The following is a 14,688-nucleotide window of genomic DNA, read 5'->3' on the forward strand; positions in this document are numbered from 1 at the left end:
TATGCCGGATTGATAGATAGTAAATCTCTCTTTTCCCCTCTTAGCATCTACTCATTGCCCAGAGAGTGCACCACTGTACTTGACCACATCTGGTTTCAAATGATAATGTATACTGTGTCGTTATGGTCGTTTTATGTTAATGTTATGTGACCCTTTCCCAAAAGTGTGTGGAGCCCTTGTCATCTTTGAGTGTGGAGCCCTTGTCATCTTTCTTCTGTCAGGGCACCCACAGTTTGTGCTCAGCACAAGCTTCTAAGTAGAATTAGGCTGAACAGTGACAAAATAAGGCTCCCCTAGAAATTCACCTTTACATATAAGATAATCTGAACCTATAGATAGCCTCTAGTTCTTTCTTCAAAACAACGGTAAGTTATTCATACTCCATACTTTGTATTTAGGTGACTTTTATGTTTTCCATTGCAAGCATTTTGTATTCCTGTAAGGTAGATGATTTAAATTGCTTTTTTGAAAGGAAGTAGTGGGCAGCTAATTTTTGCCCCTTCTAAAAAACATAAGGAGAGTTTAAGTAGCAGCCCATCCTTGATAATCCTAAGTTTTCAAGCTGCAGAATAACCTAATGCTAGTGCTTGTGCTTGTAAATCTCCATCTGTTGCCTTTATACTTTGGGTGTAATATGATCTGTGTTGGAGAAATCATCTCATCTCCAAATCCCACCTCTATGTACAGCTTTACTTTGTTTTGTTAAAATAACAACAAAACAACACAAAATGAAAAGCAATAAAAAAACAAAAATCCCACCAAAAAACTTTTTCAGGGGATTAAATCATTTGGATTGGACAGAATCATTGATATTTGGATCCTTCTTCAGCCAGAGGAAGAACGGAAAAAACGTGAGTACCCTCCTGGCTGTGACGCCGTGAACAGAAGCTACTCCCGTGACCAGGGATGGGATAAGGAGGGGCTGGTTCTGAGTCAGTGTTCTTTTCTTCTGGAATGGGTGGAGCTATATAGTGTTGCTCTTTTCCCCTCAAGAGTGAGATGCCTGAGACCTATTTTCAGAGGTACTGACAGTTCTTTCCAGATCCTTCGCTCAGAAGTCTGAATTTCTTCCTAATGTTGGTCCCTTAGACTGTCTTCCCCACCATCTGACTGCCTTGGCAGCTTTACACATGGAACCTTCTGCATGAGTCCCAAGTGATCGAGTCTGACATTTTGATAGTACTTTTCCTTTGTGTTTATTGTGCTATTTCAAATCCCTGTGAAGTAGGTAAGGATCTCAAGGATAGGCCTCTTTAACCTCAGTTTGGAGACGGAGAGGCTAAAGCACAGGCATTTCACTGACTTGCCCAGGAACACACACAGATTAGTGATGTAGTCGGGACTAGAACCCGGATCTCCCAGCTTGAGGACCATTTCTTGATTCCATTGTTGGTTGGGAACGTGGAGCTACTGCCATTGCCTGTCAGCGTCGGTTGTGTCATGCTAATCTGCGTGTGTATCCCCCTAGAGAACCTCTTCATTAAGGACAAGTTTATTAGAAGATGGGTACACAAAGAAGGCTTTAGTGGCTTCAAGAGGTATGTGACTGCAGCCGAGGATAAGGAGCTTGAAGCAAAGATTGCCATCGTTGAAAAGTATAATATCAGGATTCCAGAACTGGTGGAAAGGATAGAAAAGTGCCATATAGAAGACCGGGACTTTGCAGGTAAAGAAAACGGTTCACTTCCCCCAGGGGGAAAGGGTAGGTGTCTTCTGATGCTTCCTTTCTGCCTGTATGACTGTCACATGTACCCAGGGCCAGTTCTGGCTTTGCCTAAGAGGAGAGCAGACCTTTCGGGTTTCCTCAAGGCCCTTTATTTCTGTCACTGTTAAGCCACTGTCACTTTGGGCAGATCATTCGCCCCTCTTAGGAGCCTTGGTGTGTAAAATAATGGGGTCAGCAAGTTACTATGAATACTCAGTGTGATTCTGAGGTATGTGAACTGCAACAAGTTTTAACTCCCCCCCCCCTTCAATCTCTCTTTTCTCTCTCATCTGATTTAGGTTCTTATTTGCCCCTTTTCCCACAAAGCTGCACATAGGCAAGAAAAATACGGTTTGAATTTCGACAGCATAGGAGGAAGTGTGTACTTCCCTCATTTTGTTTCCTTCCCTGTTGAGCCCCCATCTAACTATGTTGTGTTTTGTTCCAGAGTACATTTTGGGCACTGTGCACAAAGCCAAAGGCTTGGAGTTTGACACTGTGCATGTTCTGGATGATTTTGTAAAGGTGCCTTGTGCCAGGCACAACCTCGCACAGCTGCCACACTTCAGAGTTGGTAAGGCTGCCCTAAGGGCCTCTCTGAGAGTTGACTGTGGGCTGCCTTTGGATTGCCTGGCTTTTTGTTGTTCAATATAGAACCTTTGAAAGGATCCTTCTAGAAGGAAAAAACCTACCTCTAAACTTCCTCCTAGTTCTACATTTGTGATTCTTACACTGTGGGTTTTTAGGAAAAACCAAACTTCACAAGGTCCACCTCTCTCAGGTGATTGTGTTTAGAATAGCCCTATTTAATCTGCATCAACTCTGCAGCTTTGGGTTTTCATTGTCAGACATTGTGTGCTCCAGCCTCATAAAAAGCTTAATGTACTATTTTCTGCTCACAAGCTTTTTTTTTATTCTCCTTTTTATTAAAGAGGTCAGAAAATCATATAAGTGAACTAGTAAGCACTCTTACTTATTTGCATTGATATAAACTTGCACTCAATGCTAGTTGTAAAACTAACATCAGTGCTATTGTTTTGGTTTATATTAGGATAAAATGACTTGAAGTTTTCCTACAAACAGTTAATGCTGTTAAACATTGATTCAAAATTGAGATGCCATATTAAAAAAAAAAATTGAGATGCCATACATTGGAGAGCTTAAAAAACAAATACTAAAAATTCCTTATCTAGTGAATATATTCGTAAATGAGGGGAAAACATGGTATTGAACATATATGGAATGGAGTGAGGAGTGAAATGGTTATAGAGAGGGAATAGCTGCTTTTCATTGGGAAGGATGAGTTTATTTAATATACTGCTACTCCCCCCCCCCCCCACCCTTCCGCTGGTCATTACATGTACTTGCTTGGGATTAACATCTTTATTGAGATATAATTCACATTCCATACAATCCACCCATGTAAAATATACAATTTAATGGCTTTTAGTATATTCACAGATCAACTGCTTTTTATTGAGTTCTTGCCATCGTGCTGGGGTATTGTGAATGAGAGAAGAGAGGCGTAAGGTAGGCAGGAAAGACTTGTACATGTGTTTTTCTTCTCTGGTTGTCCTGTCACAACATAAGACAATTCTAGAACATAATATCAGACACACAGTACAGGAAGTGGAGGAAAGATGGGCGTTGGAGATGAGCAGGCTTGGGTTGGGCACCCACGCTCTTGACTAGCTGGGGCCTTTTTGCCTTAGTGACTTAAGCTTTGTAAGCTTCGGTTTCTCCATCAGCCACATAGGGTTGTGGTGAGAACTGGGACGGTTACCATAGCATGTACCTGACACCTCCCAGAAGCTGAAGAGCCAGTGACCACGTTCCTGGGATTTACCTGTAGCAGCATGAAATAAAACAGTATTGTTGTGCCACTAGTCTGTTAGGTTTTTGTTCATTTTTGGAATGGTTTTTGGGGGTGAGTGGGTGAGGGATAGTAAGCATTTACATAAGAACAAGCTTTTTTATGTGTAGGCTTTGGAGGTGATGTGTGTTTTTTACTTTCTTTAGAGTCATTTTCTGAGGATGAATGGAATTTACTGTATGTTGCAGTCACTCGTGCCAAGAAGCGTCTTATTATGACAAAATCATTGGAGAACATTTTGACTTTGGCTGGGGTAAGAGCTGGAAGCACACGTTAATTTAACAATGTTTAGGTTTTATTGGGTTTGAATAAGTGATCAACCTTGCTTGTGAAGACCTTTGGCTCAGCATCCAGTTTGGAGAGAAGGCTTCTCTTTCCTGAGGGCACACAGACGCATCGACAAGAAGAGTTCTGACCAAAGAAGGAAGAATTGATTCTTTTCAGAATAAATTTTAAAAGTTCCTTTTAAAGTATCATCTGGATTTAGATATGTCTTCTCCCATGTTCAGTTGGTTCTCAAAACTATTTGGTAAACAGCAAAAATTAATTTTTTGTATCTAAACCTCCTTTCCCTCCCACTCCCTAGGCTCTTGTGAACTGGCAGCTGCTGTTACTAATACATTCCCTGAAAGAATATGTCCTTGCCAGGGGAGAATAGCATGGAGCCATCTGGCCTCCTGTCATCTGGCTGAGATGCAGAAAAGCATCAGCATTTACTTGACACTTGACAAACCAGCCTTCTACACTTGCTAATTTCTTTCTTTTTTTGCCTTCCAATGGGCTTCAGTATAAGCCACTTAGTCTTTTTCAAGTCTCTTGGAAACTAGAACAGAAATCTGAATTGGTAGTTATTGCTAAATCCATCTTTCCTTGAACCAAAGGTACTAAGCCTGAAACTTAAAATTCAAAGTAAAAATTGATATACTCTTTCTTAGCTCTCTCCAAAATATGTAAAATTTTGTACCATAGGATGATTTAGTTGAAGCCCCAGATTGCATGCTTCTCAAGGATGTAAGAATATTTGAAGGTTGGAATCTAAGTGCTGCTAGTACTAATGATTTGGAATTTTGGGGCAGGCAGATGCGTGGGGCAGGAGCCATTTTTTTATTAAACAGTGTATTGTTTTGGTGTTGTTCATTGATAGGAAAACAGAACTCTTATGCTCATAATTGATTATTTTTTGGGCTGCCTGATATGTGTCAGCCATATTTCTAGGCAGTGAGGATATAATTTTGGACAGGCAAAAATTCATGCCCTCATGAAATAGAGCCTCTACTATAGGTAAAGAGACAGACAATCAACAAGCAAAAAAAAAAAAAGAAAAGAAAAGAAAAAGAAAATAGCATTTCACTTTACATTTTGAGGAAGATAATACCAGAGCTTAAAAAGGAGGAACTTGCACCTCAAACTGCTAAACATGGAGCTTCCCTACGACCCAGCAATTCCACTCCTAGGTATCTACCCAAAAGACACAAAAACACTGATTGAAAACGATACTTGTACCCCCATGTTTATTGCTGCTTTATTTACAATTGGAAAAACATGGAAGCAGGCCAAATGCCCACAAGTAGATGACTGGATTAGAAAGATGTGGTACATATATATACAATGGAATATTACTCAGCAACCAAAAAAGAGAAACACATGTCTCTTGCAGCAACTTGGATGGAGCTGGAAAAGATCATGCTTAGTGAGATAAGCCAGAAAGAGAAAGAAAAATACCAGATGGTGTCACTCATAGCAGGAGTATAATGGACCAGGCGAGAAAATAACAAAAATAATGAACAGCCATATACCAGAGACATTTTGTGGGGGTGGAGTGGGGAATGGGATCAAAAACCGGGGGGGTGGGGGGGGAGAAGGGAGGGAAATGCACGGGACTATGGTGGTGGCACAGGGGTGATTTGGTGATGGGAAACCCTCGGGGATTACAATCGAGATGGAAAAGAAAAATGTGCAAAATGATGTAAAAATAAACTTTGTAATAAAAAAAAAAAAGGGAGAACTTGCAGATTAAAAACTCCATATGACCAAGGAGAGTGTCAGAAGTGTCTTGCAGCAGGCTGATTATCTTGCATCTTTATCACACTTTTCTCTTTCAAATCTCCTTTATCATTTTTCTTCAAGCCTCTTTGTGACAGGCCTATTTCTAAAATTTGAAGTCAGATGCACCTTTACTGAAGTAATTTTGACTCACGTGGGACTCATCTTGCTTGACAGTTTGACTATAGTGATTTGAAGCCACTAAGACCTTCTTTTGTGTCATCATCTTCTAGTGCCTAGAGTGATGAACCATTTTTGTCTCCTCGATACCAAGAGTAGATAGATCTGGATATCTCCTTTTTCTTTGATCCCTTTAAAAATGTAGCTAATCGGGCCCTCCTTGATGGCGCAGCGGGTTAAAGCACAGCACTAAAAAGCTAAAGTCACTTCAGCATAAGTTCAATCCCCACCCCGGAGGTGACCCACATGGCAAGACAGACCTCTTCTGACCCATCTGCTGCTCCCCTCAGCAGTGTACTTTGTCAGTCTGCCCGTTCTGCTCCCTACTCTGTCTCTGGTGAATCCTCTTACCGCCCCTGCACCTCTGGCCTATACCCCAGTTCTGTATGCATATATAAATAAATTTTTAAAAATGTAGCTAATCAATAGAAGCCGTTTTTGTCCCTGTGTTTCTTTAAGTTTCTTTAAGTGAAGGGAATCGTCACAGTGTTCACTGGTTAAGTGACCTGGAGTTATGCTAGTTGCTCAAAGACAGCTCCTCGGGCTCCTCAAATCTTAGATTCTTTATCTTGATCAGACCCGTGTATCCTTAAATGGGTGCCTGTTAAATAGGTGGTACTTGGAAGTGTTGCATGGACGAAGGCAGTTTCCTCTCCTTGCCTGATTCCACAGGCCCCAGTCAGACTGCTGGTCACATCCCTCTTCTGCTTGGGCACTTTGACCTTGGACAAGTTACTTAACACTTGGTGGTTGCTTCCTAGTCTGGCAGTAATGCAGAGGAGGTGGTTAGTGACTGAATTGAAATAAGTTGGAAAAGCTTGGAGGACACTCAGATTTGGCAACTTGAACTTGAGGTGGATGGTGTGGAGGGAGATCTGGCATTTGAGGAAGAGGTCGTGTGATTCTGGCATATGTACGTATATTCGTTCACAGTCACACAGCAACAACGATTATTTCTCCCTGGAAGAAGTGCTAATGAGCTCATGCTTCCTTGTCCTTTAGCTTTATATCTGGAGATTATAAAGAGAAAGCTATACACATGCTCTTGCCTGGTGATTTAGAGCACAGAGTTTGGTCTTGGGTTTGAGCCCAACTCTGCTGCAGTTTAGCTTTGTTATCTTTTCATTAGTGACTTAACTTCTCAGCTGTACCCTCATCTGTGCAGTGAGGATGACGGCAATATCACCCTCAGGAAGTCAGTGTTGAGGATTGTTGAGTGCTTTATAAGCAAGGACCTGATTATTGGCAAGAAACCAGGGTGTTTAAAAACAAAATGGCCTGACACTGACAGAATGGTAGTTGGTGATATTATGTGCTTTGGATTCCTGAGGGCCAGGGGAGCAGATGAGGATTTGGGGCTGCCTCTTGCTTTTCCCCCATGTGGTAGTGTCTCCCGCAGTTGATAGAGGTTCTTTTGCCAGCATGTTACACGGTCTCTTCACAGTTCCATGGTTAAGGTTTCCTCAGTTATTGGTGAGTTCCTTTTACCCGTGAAAGTATTGGACACCCCAGATGTCTCTATAGAGTAGGGGCAGTTGCTTAATTGATTCAACTGTTTATTCTTTCAACAAATATTCAATTGATAATTTTTGTCAATAATTGGCACTTTTTGTGAGTAGAGGTAGCAAAATAAGTAACTTGGTCTGTGATCCACAGAATTTACTGAAAGGGAAGCTATTAGATCCACCATCAGAATTTTGGGAGTTGGAGAGTCTGTTACCCTTACATGTTGGGTGACATTGGGACAGAGAAATATGCCATCTCTGTCATGTGGTAGCAGTCTCCCTATAAATAAACCAAGGAACAACTTTGGAAACTAATGCTCTGTATGGGAAGAATTACTTTTTTCCTGTTAAGTTTGGGATCTTAAAGGGTCTTATTTGTTTGTTTGTTTTAGATTTTAGAAATTGTTAATCTGGCTGGTAATTTGTATTTGCCTAAATGGAATCCCTCCTCATCTTAAAAATCCTGTGAGTGAATAGGAAATGCATGCTTTTTTTTTTAGGAAAGGATTTCACATAGTTTTCACAACTCATTGGTGAGAACATGAGTGTTTTCACATTTTCTGTTTTTTCTATAGCACATAGGCAAATTTTGCAAGAGAGAAAAAACCTACAGAAGTTATTAGACATAGAATATAAAAAAAGCAGATAACCAGTTGTAATTCAGAAAATAAGACATCATAATTATTTTGTGAGCAGTTATTTGTAGCCCTGCTGGTGTGCCAGAACTTGGTGGCCTTCCCGGGGATATGGGCTCTGTGCTGTGATGGTTCTCATCTAGGAGGTGTGATTGGAACGGCTGCGCACCGAGCAAGCCTGGGCACTTGGTGTGTTGTTGTGTTTTGTCCTCAGAACAACTGTGATGTTAGAGCAACTGTGATCTGCCCTACAGCTGAAGAAACTGAAGCTAAAGATGGGTAGGTGTTTCCCTACTCCTATAGAGAGAGATTTGGAGGATGAAAATTAGGTGCAGTGCTGATATGGGTAGATCTTTTAAGATTTTCTGTGTTAGTGTATCTGGGCTGTAAAGTAAATATACAAAGACTTTTTTTTTTTTTTTAAAGATTTATTTATTTGTGCATACAGAACTGGGGTACAGGCCAGAGGTGCAGGGGCGGTGAGAGGATTCACCAGAGACAGAGCGGGGAGCAAAACAGGCAGATCAACGAAGTACACTGCTGAGGGGAGCAGTGGGTGGGTCAGGAGAGGTCTGCCACACCATGTGGTCACTTCCCGGGCAGGCGGGGATTGAACTCATGTGGAAGCGGCTTTAGCTTCTCAGTGTTGTGCTTTAACCCTCTGCGCCACTAGGGAGGGCCCTACAAAGACTTTTTAATGATTGAAGGGCAGATCAATATAAGATAAAATTCAGAAATTAAGAGAACCAGTAATTTCACATGTTTGTCTATTAAGCCTTTTTTTTTCTTTTAAAATAGCACTTTCACTAAGAAGCCAATTAAACTGCTTAGAGTATTCTGGACAGGCAGAGAAAGAAGATGGAAACCAATGGACATTTGGTGCTTTTCTTTCCAGGATGTATATGTATCATTTAACTTGAGTTTATTGCTCCTTAACTACTGGTATTTCCAGGCAAGTGTGGCAGAAATATTGTTAATATCCTCTTTCTCACTCTTTCCTTCTCAGGAGTACTTCTTGCAAGCAGAACTGACAAGTAATGTTTTAAAAACAGGAGTAGTCCATTGCTGCGTGGGACAGTGCAACAACGCCATCCCTGTGGACACTGTGCTGACCATGAAGAAGCTGCCCATCACTTATGTACGTGGTCTTGGCAGCAGTAGTTGCTTTCTGCAGAAATTGAAGCCTGTCGTTTGCCTTTTACTGCACTTGACTTACAGGCTTATCTGGGCTGCGGGAGGGAGAGAAAGAGAAATTTCTATAATCCTTACTAGGGGCTTTCTGTGTGGAAGGCACAAGCAGTGTGGTGTATGGGTGACAGTGCACGAGTCAGGGTTGTGGGGCATGATCTGGGAGATGGGGCTGTGCCTGGCACTCAGGAGAGCTCTTTACCCTACAGAGTCCCATTAAGTTCTTCTGGGCTCTTTTCCCTTGGCCTTGATAAATTCTGGCTTCTACTCAAAGAGAATTGGTAGAGTTGAGTCTAGCTGGACTGCACTGTGGGAAGTACTACCTCAGGAGCTCACCCAGGTCTGAAAACATCAGAATCCTAACAGCAGATCATTGCTACTTGGTAGAAAATCCTTGTTCTTTGAGTGTTCCCCTTACCTTGTTTCTTATCTTGTTTCTTACTGCAGAGCAACAGGAAGGAAAACAAGGGTGGCCACCTCTGCCACTCCTGTGCAGAGCAGCGCATCGGGCCTCTGGCCTTTTTGACAGCCTCCCCTGAGCAGGTGCGCGCCATGGAACGCACCGTCGAGAACATAGTGCTCCCCAGACATGAGGCCCTGCTGTTCCTGGTCTTTTGAAAGCCCAGCAGTGCATTCTCCACAGCGAGGAATTCCTGGTGTGGACTCCAGTTACTTGAAGAAAGCCAATTTGGGGCTGAGGGCTCATTCCCCTGAGGCCATGGATTCACTCATGGAACATTTTTTGAGGAAGAAGATGCCAATGAGAGTTGGACCTGTCATTTCTGCATTCCTTGTAGGTAGCCAGTTTCCACTGCCCCTCCTCCATGTGTACCAGACTGGGGATCTGGGGAGCGGTCTTTTGATAAAAAAAATTTTATGTATTTAAACTTTTATTATAAGATTTCAATTAAAGAGGCACTGTAGCACTGGCAGACCACTGTGCAACACCTGGCTTCAGCACTCTTGTTTTTGAACTTCCTTGTTTTGTTTACTTTATTCAACATCTTGATTCACCAAGCAGAGTATAAGACTTAATGTCTAGGGTCACAATGGATGTATCAAAAATGAGAATTTCCTGCCAGAGAGAGTCACACACATTTAAGATATGACCTGTGCCTTTGTCATTTTGGGGTTCTCAATGTAAAAGGGAGGAAACCTAATAAAAAGTCAAGTACAGAGTGGCAATAGCTAGATTTCACATATTTCCCACAGGTAGAACTGAGACTCAGAAAGAGTTGAGGGAGCAGTGGAATTGAACAGCCACCAGGGCTTTGGGGAGAGTGGAGAGGGAAGCTGGTAGAGATGGAAAATTGGCACCTGGTTCACTGCCTGGGACTGCTGGGTAGATGTTGTAATAAAAGTATTTTTATAGAAACTACTGATGAAAAAGCTCATGTCACTTGCATGGACATAGATGTGGTATTTTTGCATTTTTGCCATACAGCACTTCAGAGATGCAGATGGCAGGTGGGGGAGTTGGCAAAAACCTTGCCCAGAGAGTTCACCACATCTAGTCTCTGAGTCCAGTCAAGCAGAGCTCCAGAGCAGACAGACCTCATAGCTGCAGTTGTTGCAGACTCCCCTTAAGCTCTCCTCCGTCAGGCCTCTAGTGGAGCTAGCGTGCAGGCTGGTGAGTAAAGCAAGGGTGCTGTGGGCCAGGGGTGCATGGGAAGGTTGAGTGCCGAGGTGGTATACTGAGGAAAATTCAGAGAATTGATCCTGTAGACGGAGTTGGATCATGTGATGAGAATGGGCTGGGGCTCTTTCTTTCACTTGGCCAGCATTCCTGGCAAGCCTTAGTGCCATGAATAACATAGAATAAAAGGGCAAGTGAAGGGAAGTGACTTGAATGTGGATTGCTCACAGTATTGAGTGTCCTTCAAATGAGGGATTTGGGCGCAGGGATGGCTCATCAGTGTTTTTTTGAAATTTAATTTTCTATCCAGAGAAGAAGCTACTTTATTATTGGAGGAGAAGTTATTAAATGGGTGAAGAGTCACCAAGTACCTTTTGTGTGGCATGTGCCTTATTAGGGAGTATGCAGCATGGAAATCACAGTAAGAAGCATGATTGTAGTTAGAGATGAGTGTTTGCAGAAAGTGCTTTGGGTTGGAGAAGTATCCATGAGAGCACAGATCAAAAGCTGTTCAAAGGCGCATTGCTGGAACTGTTTGCAGTGTGAGGAGGTGACTAGCTGTTAAAGAATGGAGGGACACTCGGAAGAAAAACAGGAAAGATAGCCAGATTGTGTGTAGTAGCAGCACTCAAAGCAAAACGTCAGTAGTGTACTTTGAAAGCTAACTGAATCTGGAAACTAATAGAATTTCCTTTTTTAAGTGTTAAGATTTGAAAAAAAAAATATTTGGTGTGTTTCAAATAGGAAAACAATTTTTAGACATCCAGTAAAAATACAGATTTTTAAAATAAGTGTTAAACATATTGACTATTTTAGCATAGGTGATTAGATGAGATGAATAAGAGCATTACTTAGAAATATAAATGGAACTTTACGTGAAAATGAAAAATGACTATTCCTTTTAAAAGTGTAATCTCTTAAGAGGCTCCCATTATTTCATTCGTTGTGAATGTATTTTTATACAAGATTTCCTGTTTTTTTTAAACCATGATAGTTGGAAGAAAAATAGTTATGAACTAATTACAACTATTTTTCTTTGAGCCATAATTTTAAAATACTCCCTTTTGATAAATTAGAGCTCTTTTTAATTCTAATAAGAATCAATAATACATTGATAGGAAACTAGTTTTTTGTCTCAAAGAGATCATTTCTGATTTGCCTCCATCTTCTTTCATTTTATCATGTATATAGAGATTTTGACACAGTTACCCATATAAAAATAAATGTTATGTTATATTCCATTTGTTTAAAAGGTATTTAAAAGGTATTTGAAATAAAATAATATTCTTACAATAGGTGTGTTAACACACCATAGTGTGTTGGAGACTATGCCTTAGTTTGTCTTCACATATAATTATTCCCAAGACATTGTTTCAGATTTTAGATTTGTAAAAAAATAATGAGGTGATGTTACTAGACCAACCTAAAATATTCATATACAAATATTTTAAAATATCACCAAGGACAAGGGTGGTATTAATAAAAGAGCTCAGTGTGTCTCAGTATGTCAGGGCTGCTATAAGAGAACACCACAGTTCTGGAGGCCGAAAGTCCACGTGCAGGCATTTTTGGTGTTTGGTGAGAAGCCCTTTTCCTGGACCATAGGTGGTTGTCTTCTCTGTGTTCTCACAGGGAGAAGGGGGGAAGGGTCTCTGGGGTTTTATATCGGGGCACTAATCCCATACATGAGGTTCCACTCTTTGGACTTCATCACTCCCCAAGGGGGTTGATATGATCCCCTTGGAGGTTAGGGTTTCAACAGTTGACTTTTATATATACAAAGATGCACACACGCGTGCACACACACATTCTCTAGGTAAGAGACTCAGTTTCTTCTCTGGGAAATACAACCAGCTTCAGTAGAAACAGTGATGCTAGAGGGAAGTCCCTAAGGATATTGACCAGCCAATTTACTCAGTGGGAAAAGCCTTCAATCTTCAAACCCCACCCGAGTACTTCATGATTTCAAACATGTTTTCAAACATGTTTTCAAACATGTTAAGATGAAGTAACCAAGGAGCACTGAATACCTGAAAAGAGCTTCTGAGATGAAGACTGGATATCAAAACAAAATTATCAACTACGAGGAAACAGTCAATGTGGGAGAAGAAAACAGCTAAATATCTTAAATATATTCAGGCAATAAGAGAAGATAATGCATTGTGAAAAAACAGGGTCCAGTAAATTCTCAGTGACGTGAACAGGTTATTGGTAACTTTGACTTGAGCAAAGTGACATGTGGAAAGCAGACCCTTAAGTACTTTCTTTTAACATAAATGGACATTTTTTACCTTTCACCATTATAATAAAAGGACATTGTTATAAATATTTGACGATAAAAATATTAAAGAAAGCAAAAGCCCTAAAAGCTGTTGTGAGGATCAATTGAGAAATATGCAGAAAGTAGAGCCAAAACAAAGATTGGAAAAGGAAATAAACCAGAACCAATATAAAAATTGAGCATCTCCATTATAAAGAGGTTTCAGGAAGAGAAAACTGACTGGGAAACTTTTTTAATCATGAAAATTAACCATAACAGGATATATGAGTTTCCAGATGAAAATAATATACTGTGATATTGTGCATTGTATGGGGCATGATTTTTTATTTCATTTATTTTTTCTTGAGGTAGCATAGGTTTACAACACTGTGATTCAGAGGCAGAGGATCACACCTCTGCAGATGTGTGTTCTCACACCACACCCACTACTGAGGCATTTAGGACACATTTTTTCACTTTAATGCTTTCTGCTTTTTCAGAGGGCACAAGATTTTTCTTCTTTACTGAATGACACTTGACTCTGGAGGGTGGTTCTTAGACTTCTCTCCGGCTTTTAAAACATCAGAAAGTGCCAATAACCAGAATTTTTCTCCTTTAAGTTCAAAGGTGAGAAATGAGTGCACCTGCCAGGGATCGAACTCACACGAAGTGGCTTCAGCTAGCTTGCAGTGCTGAGCTTTAACTGTATAGGGCATTTTTAAGAAACTTAAATTTTCCGGTAGATTTAATTATATTACTTGCTTTAGCATCTTAAGGGCACTTAAACTACTTGAGGATTTTGCAACTTGGTGGCTATTTCAAAAACCTCCTCTTTTGTCTTTCCATGATCTCTAAGGGATAAAGCTACAAGTGCCCTGTGGTTGGGTCTTTGTAATCACAGTATCAGGCTTGCTGTCGGGTTCACCCAGCAATTCTAGTCACTCTAGTTCTTCAGTTCCACCCCACAGTTTCTTATCAGCAAGCAAATGCTTGAGTTTTTAGAAATTGCATTGAAAAAAATCAGCAAAAGTACCTGAAGTTTTTGGTTTGGAACATTTTATGAGCTAGGTTTATGAACTTTTGCTTTAAGTTCAAAGCCACTGTTAATTTCCTCTCATATCAACAATTTCACCTTGATGGAGGCTTAGAGTAGAAAATTTGGGATGGAGGCATCACAAAGACATTAGAGTGGGGGTAGAAATGATTAAACTAGCTATGGAAATGAAAAGATGGGGATGGGGATTTGGGAATTGTCATTACAGAGGACTGAGATAGAAACTATCAGTAGGCAAGCAGACCTCTCCTGTCTCTCCTGCCACTCCCCTCAGCAGTGTATCTCAGTCAGCCTGCCTGTCCTGCTCCCTACTGTCTCTGGTGAATCCTCTCATGACCACCCTCTCCCCCTACCATCCCAGGTCTTCTATGCCAAAAAAAAACAAAAAAACAAAAACAAAAAACAAAAAACAGCACAGACCAGAGGTGGAGATACCAAGACCCAGGGACAGTGCAGAGAATCACAGGTCCTTAGTGACTAACAACAGATAAAAATGTCCCAGGGGATGTACTCCTCCCTAGAAAAGGAACATTCTGTAAGAACAACTCCACCCCCAGCAAAATGCAGCTCTCTCCCAAGACTGCCCACTTGTGGCTATGCTGCAGGTGT

At 41.0% G+C, this 14,688-nt stretch overlaps 1 protein-coding gene across 2 annotated transcripts in view; it reads left to right on the forward strand.

Moving 5' to 3' along the window:
* FBXO18 (F-box protein, helicase, 18) overlaps nucleotides 1–11,795 on the forward strand; it is a 40,705-nt gene extending 28,910 nt beyond the window's left edge. The window contains exons 15-20 of one of the 2 annotated variants that reach the window (XM_012731359.1): nucleotides 776–851; nucleotides 1,469–1,666; nucleotides 2,154–2,279; nucleotides 3,725–3,831; nucleotides 8,948–9,079; nucleotides 9,577–11,795. In XM_012731359.1, the coding sequence (XP_012586813.1) occupies nucleotides 776–851; nucleotides 1,469–1,666; nucleotides 2,154–2,279; nucleotides 3,725–3,831; nucleotides 8,948–9,079; nucleotides 9,577–9,747 (810 nt within the window). In that variant the 3' untranslated portion in view covers nucleotides 9,748–11,795. The remainder of the gene's footprint in view (nucleotides 1–775; nucleotides 852–1,468; nucleotides 1,667–2,153; nucleotides 2,280–3,724; nucleotides 3,832–8,947; nucleotides 9,080–9,576) is intronic. The other variant, XM_004691224.2, reaches the window with a different exon arrangement.
* The last annotated feature ends 2,893 nt before the right edge of the window (nucleotides 11,796–14,688 follow it).

Source organism: Condylura cristata, unplaced genomic scaffold, assembly GCF_000260355.1.
Source record: "Condylura cristata isolate star-nosed mole 26May11 unplaced genomic scaffold, ConCri1.0 scaffold00030, whole genome shotgun sequence".
NCBI lineage: Eukaryota > Metazoa > Chordata > Mammalia > Eulipotyphla > Talpidae > Condylura > Condylura cristata.